The sequence below is a fragment of the Argopecten irradians genome, chromosome 9 (genome assembly GCF_041381155.1).
Source record: "Argopecten irradians isolate NY chromosome 9, Ai_NY, whole genome shotgun sequence".
Lineage (NCBI taxonomy): Eukaryota > Metazoa > Mollusca > Bivalvia > Pectinida > Pectinidae > Argopecten > Argopecten irradians.
Genome location: NC_091142.1, coordinates 2,232,308 through 2,249,151, shown reverse-complemented (window position 1 = coordinate 2,249,151; position 16,844 = coordinate 2,232,308). Strand labels below are relative to the sequence as shown.

The window sequence follows — 16,844 nt, the reverse complement described above, 5'->3', positions numbered from 1 at the left end:
TACCTCTGGGATAATTATCGTACAGATAGTTGACCACCATGGCCCCTCCGTGAAGGTTGACTGACTTTAGTTAATTATATAATCACAGTTACCTCTGGGATAATTATCGTACGGATAGTTGACCACCATGGCCCCTCCATGAAGGTTGACTGACTTTAGTTATTATATAATCACAGTTACCTCTGGGATAATTATCGTACGGATAGTTGACCACCATGGCCCCTCCGTGAAGGTTGACTGACTTTAGTTATTATATAATCACAGTTACCTCTGGGATAATTATCGTACGGATAGTTGACCACCATGGCCCCTCCGTGAAGGTTGACTGACTTTAGTTATTATATAATCACAGTTACCTCTGGGATAATTATCGTACAGATAGTTGACCACCATGGCCACTCCATGAAGGTTGACTGACTTTAGTTATTATATAATCACAGTTACCTCTGGGGGATAATTATCGTACAGATAGTTGACCACCATGGCCCCTCCATGAAGGTTGACTGACTTTAGTTATTATATAATCACAGTTACCTCTGGGATAATTATCGTACAGATAGTTGACCACCATGGCCCCTCCATGAAGGTTGACTGACTTTAGTTATTATATAATCACAGTTACCTCTGGGATAATTATCGTACAGATAGTTGACCACCATGGCCCTCCATGAAGGTTGACTGACTTTAGTTATTATATAATCACAGTTACCTCTGGGATAATTATCGTACGGATAGTTGACCACCATGGCCCCTCCATGAAGGTTGACTGACTTTAGTTATTATATAATCACAGTTACCTCTGGGATAATTATCGTACAGATAGTTGACCACCATGGCCCCTCCATGAAGGTTGACTGACTTTAGTTATTATATAATCACAGTTACCTCTGGGATAATTATCGTACGGATAGTTGACCACCATGGCCCCTCCATGAAGGTTGACTGACTTTAGTTATTATATAATCACAGTTACCTCTGGGATAATTATCGTACGGATAGTTGACCACCATGGCCCCTCCATGAAGGTTGACTGATTTAAGTTCTTATGTAATCACAGTTACCTCTGGGATAATTATCGTACAAATAGTTGACCACCATGGCCCCTCCATGAAGGTTGACTGACTTTAGTTATTATATAATCACAGTTACCTCTGGGATAATTATTGTACGAATAGTTGACCACCATGGCCCTCCATGAAGGTTGACTGACTTTAGTTATTATATAATCACAGTTACCTCTGGGATAATTATCGTACGGATAGTTGACCACCATGGCCCTCCATGAAGGTTGACTGACTTTAGTTATTATATAATCACAGTTACCTCTGGGATAATTATCGTACAGATAGTTGACCACCATGGCCTCTCCATGAAGGTTGACTGACTTTAGTTATTATATAATCACAGTTACCTCTGGGATAATTATCGTACGGATAGTTGACCACCATGGCCCCTCCATGAAGGTTTGACTGACTTTAGTTATTATATAATCACAGTTACCTCTGGGATAATTATCGTACAGATAGTTGACCACCATGGCCCCTCCATGAAGGTTGACTGACTTTAGTTATTATATAATCACAGTTACCTCTGGGATAATTATCGTACAGATAGTTGACCACCATGGCCTCTCCGTGAAGGTTGACTGACTTTAGTTATTATATAATCACAGTTACCTCTGGGATAATTATCGTACGGATAGTTGACCACCATGGCCCCTCCATGAAGGTTGACTGACTTTAGTTATTATATAATCACAGTTACCTCTGGGATAATTATCGTACGGATAGTTGACCACCATGGCCCCTCCATGAAGGTTGACTGACTTTAGTTATTATATAATCACAGTTACCTCTGGGATAATTATCGTACAGATAGTTGACCACCATGGCCCTCCATGAAGGTTGACTGACTTTAGTTATTATATAATCACAGTTACCTCTGGGATAATTATCGTACGGATAGTTGACCACCATGGCCCCTCCGTGAAGGTTGACTGACTTTAGTTATTATATAATCACAGTTACCTCTGGGATAATTATCGTACAGATATGGGATATAGTTGACCACCATGGCCCCTCCGTGAAGGTTGACTGACTTTAGTTATTATATAATCACAGTTACCTCTGGGATAATTATCGTACAGATAGTTGACCACCATGGCCCCTCCGTGAAGGTTGACTGACTTTAGTTATTATATAATCACAGTTACCTCTGGGATAATTATCGTACGGATAGTTGACCACCATGGCCCCTCCATGAAGGTTGACTGACTTTAGTTATTATATAATCACAGTTACCTCTGGGATAATTATCGTACGGATAGTTGACCACCATGGCCCCTCCGTGAAGGTTGACTGACTTTAGTTATTATATAATCACAGTTACCTCTGGGATAATTATCGTACAGATAGTTGACCACCATGGCCCCTCCGTGAAGGTTGACTGACTTTAGTTATTATATAATCACAGTTACCTCTGGGATAATTATCGTACAGATAGTTGACCACCATGGCCCCTCCGTGAAGGTTGACTGACTTTAGTTATTATATAATCACAGTTACCTCTGGGATAATTATCGTACGGATAGTTGACCACCATGGCCCCTCCATGAAGGTTGACTGACTTTAGTTATTATATAATCACAGTTACCTCTGGGATAATTATCGTACAGATAGTTGACCACCATGGCCCCTCCTGAAGGTTGACTGACTTTAGTTATTATATAATCACAGTTACCTCTGGGATAATTATCGTACGGATAGTTGACCACCATGGCCCCTCCATGAAGGTTGACTGACTTTAGTTATTATATATAATCACAGTTACCTCTGGGATAATTATCGTACAGATAGTTGACCACCATGGCCCCTCCATGAAGGTTGACTGACTTTAGTTATTATATAATCACAGTTACCTCTGGGATAATTATCGTACGATAGTTGACCACCATGGCCTCTCCATGAAGGTTGACTGACTTTAGTTATTATATATATAATCACAGTTACCTCTGGGATAATTATCGTACAGATAGTTGACCACCATGGCCTCTCCGTGAAGGTTGACTGACTTTAGTAATTATATAATCACAGTTACCTCTGGGATAATTATCGTACGGATAGTTGACCACCATGGCCCCTCCATGAAGGTTGACTAACTTTAGTTATTATATAATCACAGTTACCTCTGGGATAATTATCGTACGGATAGTTGACCACCATGGCCCCTCCATGAAGGTTGACTGACTTTAGTTATTATATAATCACAGTTACCTCTGGGATAATTATCGTACAGATAGTTGACCACCATGGCCCCTCCATGAAGGTTGACTGACTTTAGTTATTATATAATCACAGTTACCTCTGGGATAATTATCGTACGGATAGTTGACCACCATGGCCCCTCCATGAAGGTTGACTGACTTTAGTTTATTATATAATCACAGTTACCTCTGGGATAATTATCGTACAGATAGTTGACCACCATGGCCTCTCCGTGAAGGTTGACTGACTTTAGTTATTATATAATCACAGTTACCTCTGGGATAATTATCGTACGGATAGTTGACCACCATGGCCCTCCCGTGAAGGTTGACTGACTTTAGTTATTATATAATCACAGTTACCTCTGGGATAATTATCGTACGGATAGTTGACCACCATGGCCTCTCCGTGAAGGTTGACTGACTTTAGTTATTATATAATCACAGTTACCTCTGGGATAATTATCGTACGGATAGTTGACCACCATGGCCTCTCCATGAAGGTTGACTGACTTTAGTTATTATATAATCACAGTTACCTCTGGGATAATTATCGTACGGATAGTTGACCACCATGGCCCCTCCATGAAGGTTGACTGACTTTAGTTATTATATAATCACAGTTACCTCTGGGATAATTATCGTACGGATAGTTGACCACCATGGCCCCTCCATGAAGGTTGACTGACTTTAGTTATTATATAATCACAGTTACCTCTGGGATAATTATCGTACGGATAGTTGACCACCATGGCCTCTCCGTGAAGGTTGACTGACTTTAGTTATTATATAATCACAGTTACCTCTGGGATAATTATCGTACAGATAGTTGACCACCATGGCCCCTCCATGAAGGTTGACTGACTTTAGTTATTATATAATCACAGTTACCTCTGGGATAATTATCTTACGGATAGTTGACCACCATGGCCCCTCCATGAAGGTTAACTGACTTTAGTTATTATATAATCACAGTTACCTCTGGGATAATTATATCGTACGGATAGTTGACCACCATGGCCCCTCCATGAAGGTTGACTGACTTTAGTTATTATATATAATCACAGTTACCTCTGGGATAATTATCGTACGGATAGTTGACCACCATGGCCTCTCCGTGAAGGTTGACTGACTTTAGTTATTATATAATCACAGTTACCTCTGGGATAATTATCGTACAGATAGTTGACCACCATGGCCTCTCCGTGAAGGTTGACTGACTTTAGTTATTATATAATCACAGTTACCTCTGGGATAATTATCGTACGGATAGTTGACCACCATGGCCCCTCCATGAAGGTTGACTGACTTTAGTTATTATATAATCACAGTTACCTCTGGGATAATTATCGTACAGATAGTTGACCACCATGGCCCCTCCATGAAGGTTGACTGACTTTAGTTATTATATAATCACAGTTACCTCTGGGATAATTATCGTACGGATAGTTGACCACCATGGCCCCTCCACTGACTTTAGATTATTATCACGTTGACCTCTGGATGACTTTAAGTTACTTATTTATAATCACAGTTACCTCTGGGATAATTATCGTACGGATAGTTGACCACCATGGCCTCTCCGTGAAGGTTGACTGACTTTAGTTATTATATAATCACAGTTACCTCTGGGATAATTATCGTACGGATAGTTGACCACCATGGCCTCTCCGTGAAGGTTGACTGACTTTAGTTATTATATAATCACAGTTACCTCTGGGATAATTATCGTACGGATAGTTGACCACCATGGCCCCTCCATGAAGGTTGACTGACTTTAGTTATTATATAATCACAGTTACCTCTGGGATAATTATCGTACAGATAGTTGACCACCATGGCCTCTCCGTGAAGGTTGACTGACTTTAGTTATTATATAATCACAGTTACCTCTGGGATAATTATCGTACAGATAGTTGACCACCATGGCCTCTCCGTGAAGGTGACTGACTTTAGTTATTATATAATCACAGTTACCTCTGGGATAATTATCGTACAGATAGTTGACCACCATGGCCCCTTGGCAAAACTTTTACTAAATAGCTCCAGATAAATTTTGAAGCGTCGCTTCAAAAAACAAACAGTTTGATGGCGTTGAAAAAAGAAACAAGTGCACATCTTTTTTTGGGCGGTTAATATTTTGCAGTGTCAAAAATACACTATCACCCGTTGCTAGGGGGTTGCTACGAACGTGTCTATTGTTTCCTATTGTTCTTATGTTACCTGCCGTGTGATAGTGTAAAATACCAAATATCTCTCGACCAATCAGAATGCAGGATTTTCACTTGAGGTATAATAACAAAATACATGTATGTCAAAGTCCATAGATTTGCAATACAAAAATCTTAATTTTTCGAATATGCTTTATTCGATTGTCATAAAATTTTGCCAGGATATAAATCAGAACTGTGATGATTTTCAGCTATAAATGTAACCCTGGTCAATACTAGCCGCAATATATCGCTCGGCTAGAGAGAACTTCTCTTTAGCTCGATCGGTTGAGCGTCAGACTAGTAATCCAGAGGTCCCGGGTTCGATCCCTGGCAGAGGCAGGTATTAAATTTATTGTAAATCCTGCACCCTGTTACATTGGCGCCCATGTAGGGACTCGAGAGTGATACTTCACGATACCTGCGAAGGAATCGTTGTGACCCCTGGAAACTCGCGGACGAGTTCATCCCTGGAGGGGGAGTATGTAACCCTGGTCAATACTAGCCGCAATATATCACTCGGCTAGAGAGAACTTCTCTTTAGCTCGATCGGTTGAGCTTCAGACTAGTAATCCAGAGGTCCCGGGTTCGATCCCTGGCAGAGGCAGGTATTAAATTTATTGTAAATCCTGCACCCTGTTACATAAAATTGAAATTGAACTTTTCTTTTATCCTTTTATCTCATTGAAAATTATGTAACACCCATCCGGTTCCATTATGGAACAAGAGATCCCAGAGGGATCTTGGCGCCCACCAAAGATTGATCTATGTCTGACAAATGAAAAAGGGATCTTTTCTCTGCTTTTCAAACTTACACTTCTTTTTTCTGCTTTTCAAACTTTAAACTATCAAAATCCAAGATGGTGGTCGCAAAATGCAATAGGCAGAACTAGGGTCCTAGAGGAACCTACATATGATATTTGAGAACAATCCCTTCAATACTTTCTGAGAAATAGCGGTAACAAACTTTAACTATCAAAATCCAAGATGGCTACCGGTCGGCCATCTTGTTGACCGATCAGTCCCAAAATGCAATATGCACAACTGGGGTCCTTGGGGAACCTACATATGAAATTTGAGAAAGATCCCTTCAGTGCTTTCTGAGAAATAGCGGTAACAAACTTTAACTATCAAAATCCAAGATGGCTACCTGGCGGCCATCTTGTTGACTGATCAGTCCCAAAATGCAATATGCACAACTGGGGTCCTAGGGAAACCTACATATGAAATTTGAGAAAGATCCCTTCAGTGCTTTCTGAGAAATAGCAGTAACAAACTTTAACTATCAAAATCCAAGATGGCTACCTGGCGGCCATCTTGTTGACTGATCAGTCCCAAAATGCAATATGCACTACTAGGGTCCTAGGGGAACCTACATATGAAATTTGAGAACAATCCCTTCAATACTTTCTGAGAAATAGCCGTAACAAACTTTAACTATCAAAATCCAAGATGGCTGCTGGTCGGCCATCTTGTTGACCGATCAGTCCCAAAATGCAATATGCACAACTGGGGTCCTAGGGGAACCTACATATGAAATTTGAGAAAGATCCCTTCAGTACTTTCTGAGAATTAGCGGTAACAAACTTTAACTATCAAAATCCAAGATGGCTGCTGGTCGGCCATCTTGTTGACCGATCAGTCCCAAAATGCAATATGCACAACTGGGGTCCTAGGGGAACCTACATATGAAATTTGAGAAAGATCCCTTCAGTACTTTCTGAGAATTAGCGGTAACAAACTTTAACTATCAAAATCCAAGATGGCGGCTGGTCGGCCATCTTGTTGACCGATCAGTCCCAAAATGCAATATGCACAACTAGGGTCCTACGGGAACCTACATATGAAATTTGAGAAAGATCCCTTCAATACTTTATGAGAAATAGCGGTAACAAACTTTAACTATCAAAATCCAAGATGGCTGCCTGGCGGCCATCTTGTTGACAGATCAGTCCCAAAATACAATATGCACAACTAGGGTCCTAGGGGAACCTACATATGAAATTTGAGAAAGATCCCTTCAGTACTTTTAGAGAAATAGCGGTAACAAGAATTGTTAACGGACGGACGGACGGACGGAAGGACGGACGGACGGACGGAAGGACGGACGGACGACGGACCACGGACGAAAGGCGATTTGAATAGCCCACCATCTGATGATGGTGGGCTAAAAATGAAAAACTGACCTATTCAAATATTTGATCAAAAAGAAACTTCAATTTCATCTTATAAAGAACGTTCCATAATGGTGTTAATATCTGCCAAAGGATTTTGCAATCTCATTAGTCACAAAATAGATATTCACATTTTTCATATTTCAACTTAAGGACTTACCCAATTAGAGAAGTTTAGTCAAATTAGCACTAAATGAGGATTTGATCGACATCACATCTTTTATTTTTGGGAATATCTTGATACAGTTGTCTCTTTTAGGTGAGTATAGCCTACATAGAATCTGAATTAATAACTATCTAAACACTTGAGACGGTACTTACTTAATAATTCTTGAATAAAAAAGACATATCATTCAATTTGGACTTCAAAATATCCTTGGAAAAGGCCAAAGGCCAACTTTGAGCAACCATGTTATCTCAGGTAGTGAAAGTAAAATGTTTTACTTTTAAAGCCTTTAATCAACAAGTTTTATTTAAAAAGATTCCACCAGAATGAGTATCAATGGTATTGTTGATAATAACAAGTTTTTATCTTAACAATCCAACAAAAGCATATTTGGCTGTTACATGGACATAAAAATGCAATTTTCATGCTGTCATACTTTTTCCCTGTGTTGATTTCAACTTAGGTTTTTGGCAACTGTGCTGTCCTTATAACGTTCTTGCCATACAGTTATTTTCTAGTATCTCATGATAACCATGTAAGTTTATATTTGGCTTCAAAATTGGCAAATTATGCAAATATCCCTATTTTTCTGATTTTTTAGGGGTCAAGAAAAACATTTTCCCAAATGTTAACTTGTGGCGACTTTTTTTCTTGTATAAAACAAAGTCAGATCTGAATGAAAAACAAAGAAAAAATTCTGTTGCAATTATTTTGGGGTAACACCCTATCTTTACTGGACTAAATCAAAGTTACCTCCGGGATAATTATCGTACGGATAGTTGACCACCATGGCCCCTCCGTGAAGGTTGACTGACTTTAGTTATTATATAATCACAGTTACCTCTGGGATAATTATCGTACGGATAGTTGACCACCATGGCCCCTCCGTGAAGGTTGACTGACTTTAGTTATTATATAATCACAGTTACCTCTGGGATAATTATCGTACAGATAGTTGACCACCATGGCCTCTCCGTGAAGGTTGACTGACTTTAGTTATTATATAATCACAGTTACCTCTGGGATAATTATCATACGGATAGTTGACCACCATGGCCTCTCCGTGAAGGTTGACTGACTTTAGTTATTATATAATCACAGTTACCTCTGGGATAATTATCGTATGGATAGTTGACCACCATGGCCTCTCCGTGAAGGTTGACTGACTTTAGTTATTATATAATCACAGTTACCTCTGGGATAATTATCGTATGGATAGTTGACCACCATGGCCTCTCCGTGAAGGTTGACTGACTTTAGTTATTATATAATCACAGTTACCTCTGGGATAATTATTGTACAGATAGTTGACCACCATGGCCCCTCCGTGAAGGTTGACTGACTTTAGTTATTATATAATCACAGTTACCTCTGGGATAATTATCATACGGATAGTTGACCACCATGGCCCCTCCATGAAGGTTGACTGACTTTAGTTATTATATAATCACAGTTACCTCTGGGATAATTATCGTACGGATAGTTGACCACCATGGCCTCTCCGTGAAGGTTGACTGACTTTAGTTATTATATAATCACAGTTACCTCTGGGATAATTATCGTACAGATAGTTGACCACCATGGCCCCTCCGTGAAGGTTGACTGACTTTAGTTATTATATAATCACAGTTACCTCTGGGATAATTATCGTACGGATAGTTGACCACCATGGCCCCTCCATGAAGGTTGACTGACTTTAGTTATTATCTTATGTAATCACAGTTACCTCCTGGATGAAATTATCGTACAAATAGTTGTTGACCACCATGGCCCCTCCTGAAGGTTGACTGATTTAGATTATGTAATCACAGTTACCTACGGGATAATTATCGTACGATAGTGACCACCATGCCCTCCATGAAGGTTGACTGACTTAGTTATTATATAATCACAGTACCTGGGATATCTACGATAGTTGACCACCATGGCCTCTCCATTGAAGGTTGACTGACTTTAGTTATTATATAATCACAGTTACCTCTGGGATAATTATCATACGGATAGTTGACCACCATGGCCCCTCCATGAAGGTTGACTGACTTTAGTTATTATATAATCACAGTTACCTCTGGGATAATTATCGTACAGATAGTTGACCACCATGGCCCCTCCATGAAGGTTGACTGACTTTAGTTATTATATAATCACAGTTACCTCTGGGATAATTATCGTACGGATAGTTGACCACCATGGCCCCTCCATGAAGGTTGACTGACTTTAGTTATTATATAATCACAGTTACCTCTGGGATAATTATCGTACAGATAGTTGACCACCATGGCCCCTCCATGAAGGTTGACTGACTTTAGTTATTATATAATCACAGTTACCTCTGGGATAATTATCGTACAGATAGTTGACCACCATGGCCCCTCCATGAAGGTTGACTGACTTTAGTTATTATATAATCACAGTTACCTCTGGGATAATTATCGTACAGATAGTTGACCACCATGGCCTCTCCATGAAGGTTGACTGACTTTAGTTATTATATAATCACAGTTACCTCTGGGATAATTATCGTACAGATAGTTGACCACCATGGCCCCTCTTTGAAGGTTGACTGACTTTAGTAATTATATAATCACAGTTACCTCTGGGATAATTATCGTACAGATAGTTGACCACCATGGCCCCTCTTTGAAGGTTGACTGACTTTAGTAATTATATAATCACAGTTACCTTTGGGATAATTATCATACGGATAGTTGACCACCATGGCCCCTCCATGAAGGTTGACTGACTTTAGTTACATTGTATTATGTAATCATAATTACCTCTGGGATAATTATTGTACGAATAGTTGACCACCAAGGCCCCTCCGTGAAGGTTGACTGACTTTAGTTATTATATAATCACAGTTATCTCTAGGATAATTATCGTACAGATAGTTGACCACCATGGCCCCTCTTTGAAGGTTGACTGACTTTAGTTATTATATAATCACAGTTACCTCTGGGATAATTATTGTACAGATAGTTGACCACCATGGCCCCTCCGTGAAGGTTGACTGACTTTAGTTATTATATAATCACAGTTACCTCTGGGATAATTATCGTACGGATAGTTGACCACCATGGCCCCTCCATGAAGGTTGACTGACTTTAGTTATTATATAATCACAGTTACCTCTGGGATAATTATCATACGGATAGTTGACCACCATGGCCCCTCCATGAAGGTTGACTGACTTTAGTTATTATATAATCACAGTTACCTCTGGGATAATTATCGTACGGATAGTTGACTACCATGGCCCTCCATGAAGGTTGACTGACTTTAGTTATTATATAATCACAGTTACCTCTGGGATAATTATCGTACGGATAGTTGACTACCATGGCCCCTCCATGAAGGTTGACTGACTTTAGTTATTATATAATCACAGTTACCTCTGGGATAATTATCATACGGATAGTTGACCACCATGGCCCCTCCGTGAAGGTTGGCTGACAGAATAAAGTGGTACTGGGTTAACCATTTCATAACTGCCGTAGTCTCTGGCTGTTGTTCCATGTCATTCACTTCGAACTCGTCTGGGAAATTACGATTCAGGTCATACATATTACCATTCACCCTGTAGGAAACAAAGAGCCCATTTTAAAATGTCATGCAAGAAAATATTTGTGCTTGAATCTTGTAAGTTTCTTGTAAATTTGTGAGATTTCTGCCACATTAAAACACCTTTCAACACTGTGACTCCTGGGCCATCAATTGAATCATTTGATGGACAGCAAAAATAACATACCCAGGACAAATTTATACATTTTACGCACATCTACAGTAAGTTTATACCCAACTTCAAGAGCATCGTTATATCTGTACACGTTATTAATCCATAGTCAGATTTGGTGAAATATTAGATATTTTGTTCAAATATTACATCTGTATTTTACAAAATTTAAACCCAAAGAAAATCGTGTGTTGTCTGTGTGTGTATGTGTGTGTGTGTGTGAGAATACTAGCCGACTTTTAGTCACCACACGGCCAGAGTGATGTACCCACCTGCCCGGCATCGTCACTGACTTCACAAGTACATATGCGTAGTATGCACATGTTAAATTCAAGTTTGTTTATCAAAAGACAATTATCCAATAGATAAACATTTTTTTAAATATGGATTGATATTCCGCGGCGAGAAACCCCCCTCATTCATTCTCCAGAGGCCAAGCTGCACCGGTAACGTTGCTAAAATTAGAATACACGAACACGGTTAATTCTTCCGTGGGTCAAAATCCCAAACTATCAAAAGATATAAATAAACAACAAAATAAAACATTGAATGAGTTTTAGGTTATATGCTTTCGACGTATTGTACAAGTACTGTACAGACTGTTAGAGAAGTAACAGCGGGCAGACACTTCCTCGCCGATAATGTGATCACGACTGCACTGTAATTTTGTAATATTGTAGTTTCTGTGCGTGTTTTAACATTGTAAGGGTGTAGAACGTGAACGAATTGTCAATTATTGACATATATTGTTATAATTCAATGAATGATTCCAGCTTTATTTACACGGACTGTTAATTTGTTTGGTAATATTTTTTCCGGGAATCAGTTGTTTAGTTTGTCCCGTCCGACTAGAAGTTCCCGTGAGGAGAAGTTCAAAACAAGAATGTAAATAGAGAATGTTTGTAGTCCTACAACCGGCTGAATTTCTTTATTTATTACCAAATATTACCTCATTTAAGAGGGAAGTTACCGGGGATATTATTATTGATGTATATTTGCTGAAAAAACGTACAGAAAAAGCAATCACTTCCGTAATGCATTAATGCATCATCAGGGCTTAAAGGGTTTTTGTTGCATATTTTCACTGCTGCACTACAAGCTTATTTTGGAGATGAAGCTGTTCTCTGATTGTGGTTAATGTACAGGCTCTGATTGTGGTTAATGTACAGGCTCTGATTGTGGTTAATGTACAGGCTCTGACTGTGGTTAATGTACAGGCTCTGATTGTGGTTAATGTACAGGCTCTGACTGTGGTTAATGTACAGGCTCTGATTGTGGTTAATGTACAGGCTCTGACTGTGGTTAATGTACAGGCTCTGACTGTGGTTAATCTACAGGCTCTGACTGTGGTTAATGTACAGGCTCTGACTGTGGTTAATGTACAGGCTCTGACTGTGGTTAATGTACAGGCTCTGACTGTGGTTAATGTACAGGCTCTGATTGTGGTTAATGTACAGGCTCTGATTGTGGTTAATGTACAGGCTCTGATTGTGGTTAATGTACAGGCTCTGATTGTGGTTAATGTACAGGCTCTGATTGTGGTTAATGTACAGGCTCTGATTGTGGTTAATGTACAGGCTCTGATTGTGGTTAATGTACAGGCTCTGATTGTGGTTAATGTACAGGCTCTGACTGTGGTTAATGTACAGGCTCTGACTGTGGTTAATGTACAGGCTCTGACTGTGGTTAATGTACAGTCTCTGATTGTGGTTAATGTACAGGCTCTGACTGTGGTTAATGTACAGGCTCTGATTGTGGTTAATGTACAGGCTCTGATTGTGGTTAATGTACAGGCTCTGATTGTGGTTAATGTACAGGCTCTGATTGTGGTTAATGTACAGGCTCTGATTGTGGTTAATGTACAGGCTCTGATTGTGGTTAATGTACAGGCTCTGATTGTGGTTAATATACAGGCTCTGATTGTGGTTAATGTACAGGCTCTGATTGTGGTTAATGTACAGGCTCTGTGATTAATGTACAGGCTCTGATTGTGGTTAATGTACAGGCTCTGATTGTGGTTAATGTACAGGCTCTGATTGTGGTTAATGTACAGGCTCTGATTGTGGTTAATGTACAGGCTCTGATTGTGGTTAATGTACAGGCTCTGATTGTGGTTAATGTACAGGCTCTGATTGTGGTTAATGTACAGGCTCTGACTGTGGTTAATGTACAGGCTCTGACTGTGGTTATGTACAGGCTCTGACTGTGGTTATGTACAGGCTCTGATTGTGGTTAATGTACAGGCTCTGATTGTGGTTAATGTACAGGCTCTGATTGTGGTTAATGTACAGGCTCTGACTGTGGTTAATGTACAGGCTCTGATTGTGGTTAATGTACAGGCTCTGATTGTGGTTAATGTACAGGCTCTGACTGTGGTTAATGTACAGGCTCTGACTGTGGTTAATGTACAGGCTCTGATTGTGGTTAATGTACAGGCTCTGATTGTGGTTAATGTACAGGCTCTGATTGTGGTTAATGTACAGGCTCTGATTGTGGTTAATGTACAGGCTCTGACTGTGGTTAATGTACAGGCTCTGATTGTGGTTAATGTACAGGCTCTGATTGTGGTTAATGTACAGGCTCTGATTGTGGTTAATGTACAGGCTCTGATTCCTCGTCTTAGGGCAAAAACTGACTTTAGTAAAAAAAAAAAAAAAAAATCACATCAAAGTTACATAAGGAGAAAAACTTAATTTTTGACTTCAGTCTGCACTTTTGTTTTGAGAAATAGTGGTCAGAAATTTATCTCTGGGCCACAAGTTTCAGGCACAAAAGAGGTAGTCCTTAAATTTTAAGAAATCCCTTAACGTAAAAATTCTCCATAGGACTTAAAACATTAAGTCTTAAGTTAAGGAGCGTATCCTTAACATCTGTCATGCTTTAAGTCCTATGGAAAATTTCAAGTTAAGGAATTCCTTAAAGTTAAGGAATGTTCATGAAATTGGGCCCAGGTATACTAAACAAAGTTTGGTGTTTTTGCCTGGGAACTATGGTTTTCCTCTTTATCCTTAAATGTCCAAATATGTTTTAAAAAAGAATAAAGACAAAACAAAGCTCTTTCCAAACAAGAGGCCCATAGGCTTTAACGGTCACCTGATATTTGATACAAATTAGTTATGTCATCTACTAGCCTACAGATGTCTTTTGTTCACAAATCTGGAACATAGATCTAATAGGTCTACATACAAAGTTTCATTAAGCACGGTTTATATTTCTCAAGTTATCACGTTCACAAAGTCCAATAATAATTATTAGTGCAAAGGACAATAACTCTGTAAATTAACGTCAAATCATGCTGGTTTTCAATCTCATTCAAGATCTTTCCAATGTTAGTCTACATACGAAGATTCATTAAGATGGGTTGATATTTACTCAAGTTATCGCGTTCAGAAGGTCCAATAATAATCATAAGTGCTAAGGGCAATAACTCTATCGAATCAAGCTGATTTTCAAACTCGTCAGAGATAAATGTTAGTCTACATAAAAAGTTTCATTAAGCTCGTTTTATATTTACTCAAGTTATCGCGTTCACAAGGTATAACAATATTTATTAGTGCAAAGGACATTAACTCCATAAATTACTGTTGAATCAAGCTGATTTTCAAACTCGTCCGAGATATTTCCAATGTTAGTCTACATACAAAGTTTCATACAGCTCGGTACATATTTGCTCAAGTTATCACGTTCATAAAGTCCAATAATAATTATTAGTGCAAAGGGCAATAACTCCGTAAATTACTGTTGATACAAGCTGATTTTCAAACTCGTCCGAGATATTTCCAATGTTAGTCTACACACAAAGTCTCATTAAGCTAGCCATGTGAAGTTTGAACAAAATCCCTTCAGTAGTTCTCAAGAAATATCGATAACAAACTTCAACTGCCAAAATCAAAGATGGCTGCCTGGCCGCCATCTTGTTTTTCCGATCAGCCTCAAAATCTGTATGGCACAACTAGGGACCAAGGGTAACCTCCATGTGAAGTTTGAACAAAATCCCTTCAGTAGTTCTCAAGAAATATCGATAACAATTTTCAACTGCCAAAATCAAAGATGGCTGCCTGGCGGCCATCTTGTTTTTCCGATCAGCCTCAAAATCTGTATGGCACAAATAGGGACCAAGGGTAATCTCCATGTGAAGTTTGAACAAAATCCCTTCAGTAGTTCTCAAGAAATATCGATAACAAACTTCAACTGCCAAAATCAAAGATGGCTGCCTGGCCGCCATCTTGTTTTTCCGATCAGCCTCAAAATCTGTATGGCACAACTAGGGACCAAGGGTAACCTCCATGTGAAGTTTGAATAAAATCCCTTCAGTAGTTCTCAAGAAATATCGATAACAAACTTCAACTGCCAAAATCAAAGATGGCTTCCTGGCGGCCATCTTGTTTTTCCGATCAGCCTCAAAATCTGTATGGCACAAATATGGACCAAGGGGACCCTCCATGTGAAGTTTGAACAAAATCCCTGCAGCAGTTTTTAAGAAATAGTGATAACAAGCATTGTTTACGGACGGACGACGGACGACGGACGGCGGATGACGGACCACGGACCACGGACGCAGGGCGATTTGAATAGCCCTCCATCTGATGATGGTGGGCTAATAAAAGTTATAACCATGAGTATAGAGTGATGAGATCAAATTAAATAACTAATGTTACAGACCTGCCATAGGTTCCAGTGCAGTTCCCTTCATATGACGCCTCAAATCCGTCTGGATTCATCGTCGGCAGAATGTGTACAAGTGTGCTGTCCAGGAATGTCTGCAGTGTACTGTTTGTGGCGTAATTCATCACAAACTCTTCTATCAAATGTAACAACATCTCTCGTCCCAGGGGCTGGTAAACAATCAAAGTACTGAAAGTACTGAGGGTAAGAAGTAAACAAATACCTGTGTACAAATCTATCAATGTAACATTCCTGTCCCAGGGGCTGGTCAACAACAAGAGGCCCAAATGAAAAAATAACGTCACGCGAGGTTTTTTTGGTGCAAACATAAGATATGTGACTATTAATCACTTCTATTTAAGACAAATATTCAGAATGTTGTCTTTGTATTGATAAGGCTCTCAAAACTACTCACGTCGGTTTTTTATTGAATATAGCACATGTTTTCACAAAAATACCTTGCGTAACATTATTTTTTCGGTTGACAGGACATACCTTAAATGTATGTTTATGTAATGTGATCGAGCAATTTACCCAAGAGTATATGTTTACATACCTAGTAATGGCATGTAGATGTCTTGATCGTTATATACAAAAAAATAAATACATAGCCAAATGTTGGTGTTTTGGCGCT

The 16,844-nt window shown here is 39.3% G+C and overlaps 1 protein-coding gene across 1 annotated transcript in view; it reads right to left on the bottom strand.

Moving 5' to 3' along the window:
- Positions 1 to 16,844, bottom strand: part of LOC138331151 (carboxypeptidase M-like) — a 61,455-nt gene that overhangs the window by 12,903 nt on the left and 31,708 nt on the right. The window contains exons 4-5 of the mRNA XM_069278622.1: positions 16,208 to 16,380; positions 11,205 to 11,389 (exon numbers count right to left, since the gene is read on the bottom strand). Of these exons, the coding sequence (XP_069134723.1) occupies positions 11,205 to 11,389; positions 16,208 to 16,380 (358 nt within the window). The remainder of the gene's footprint in view (positions 1 to 11,204; positions 11,390 to 16,207; positions 16,381 to 16,844) is intronic.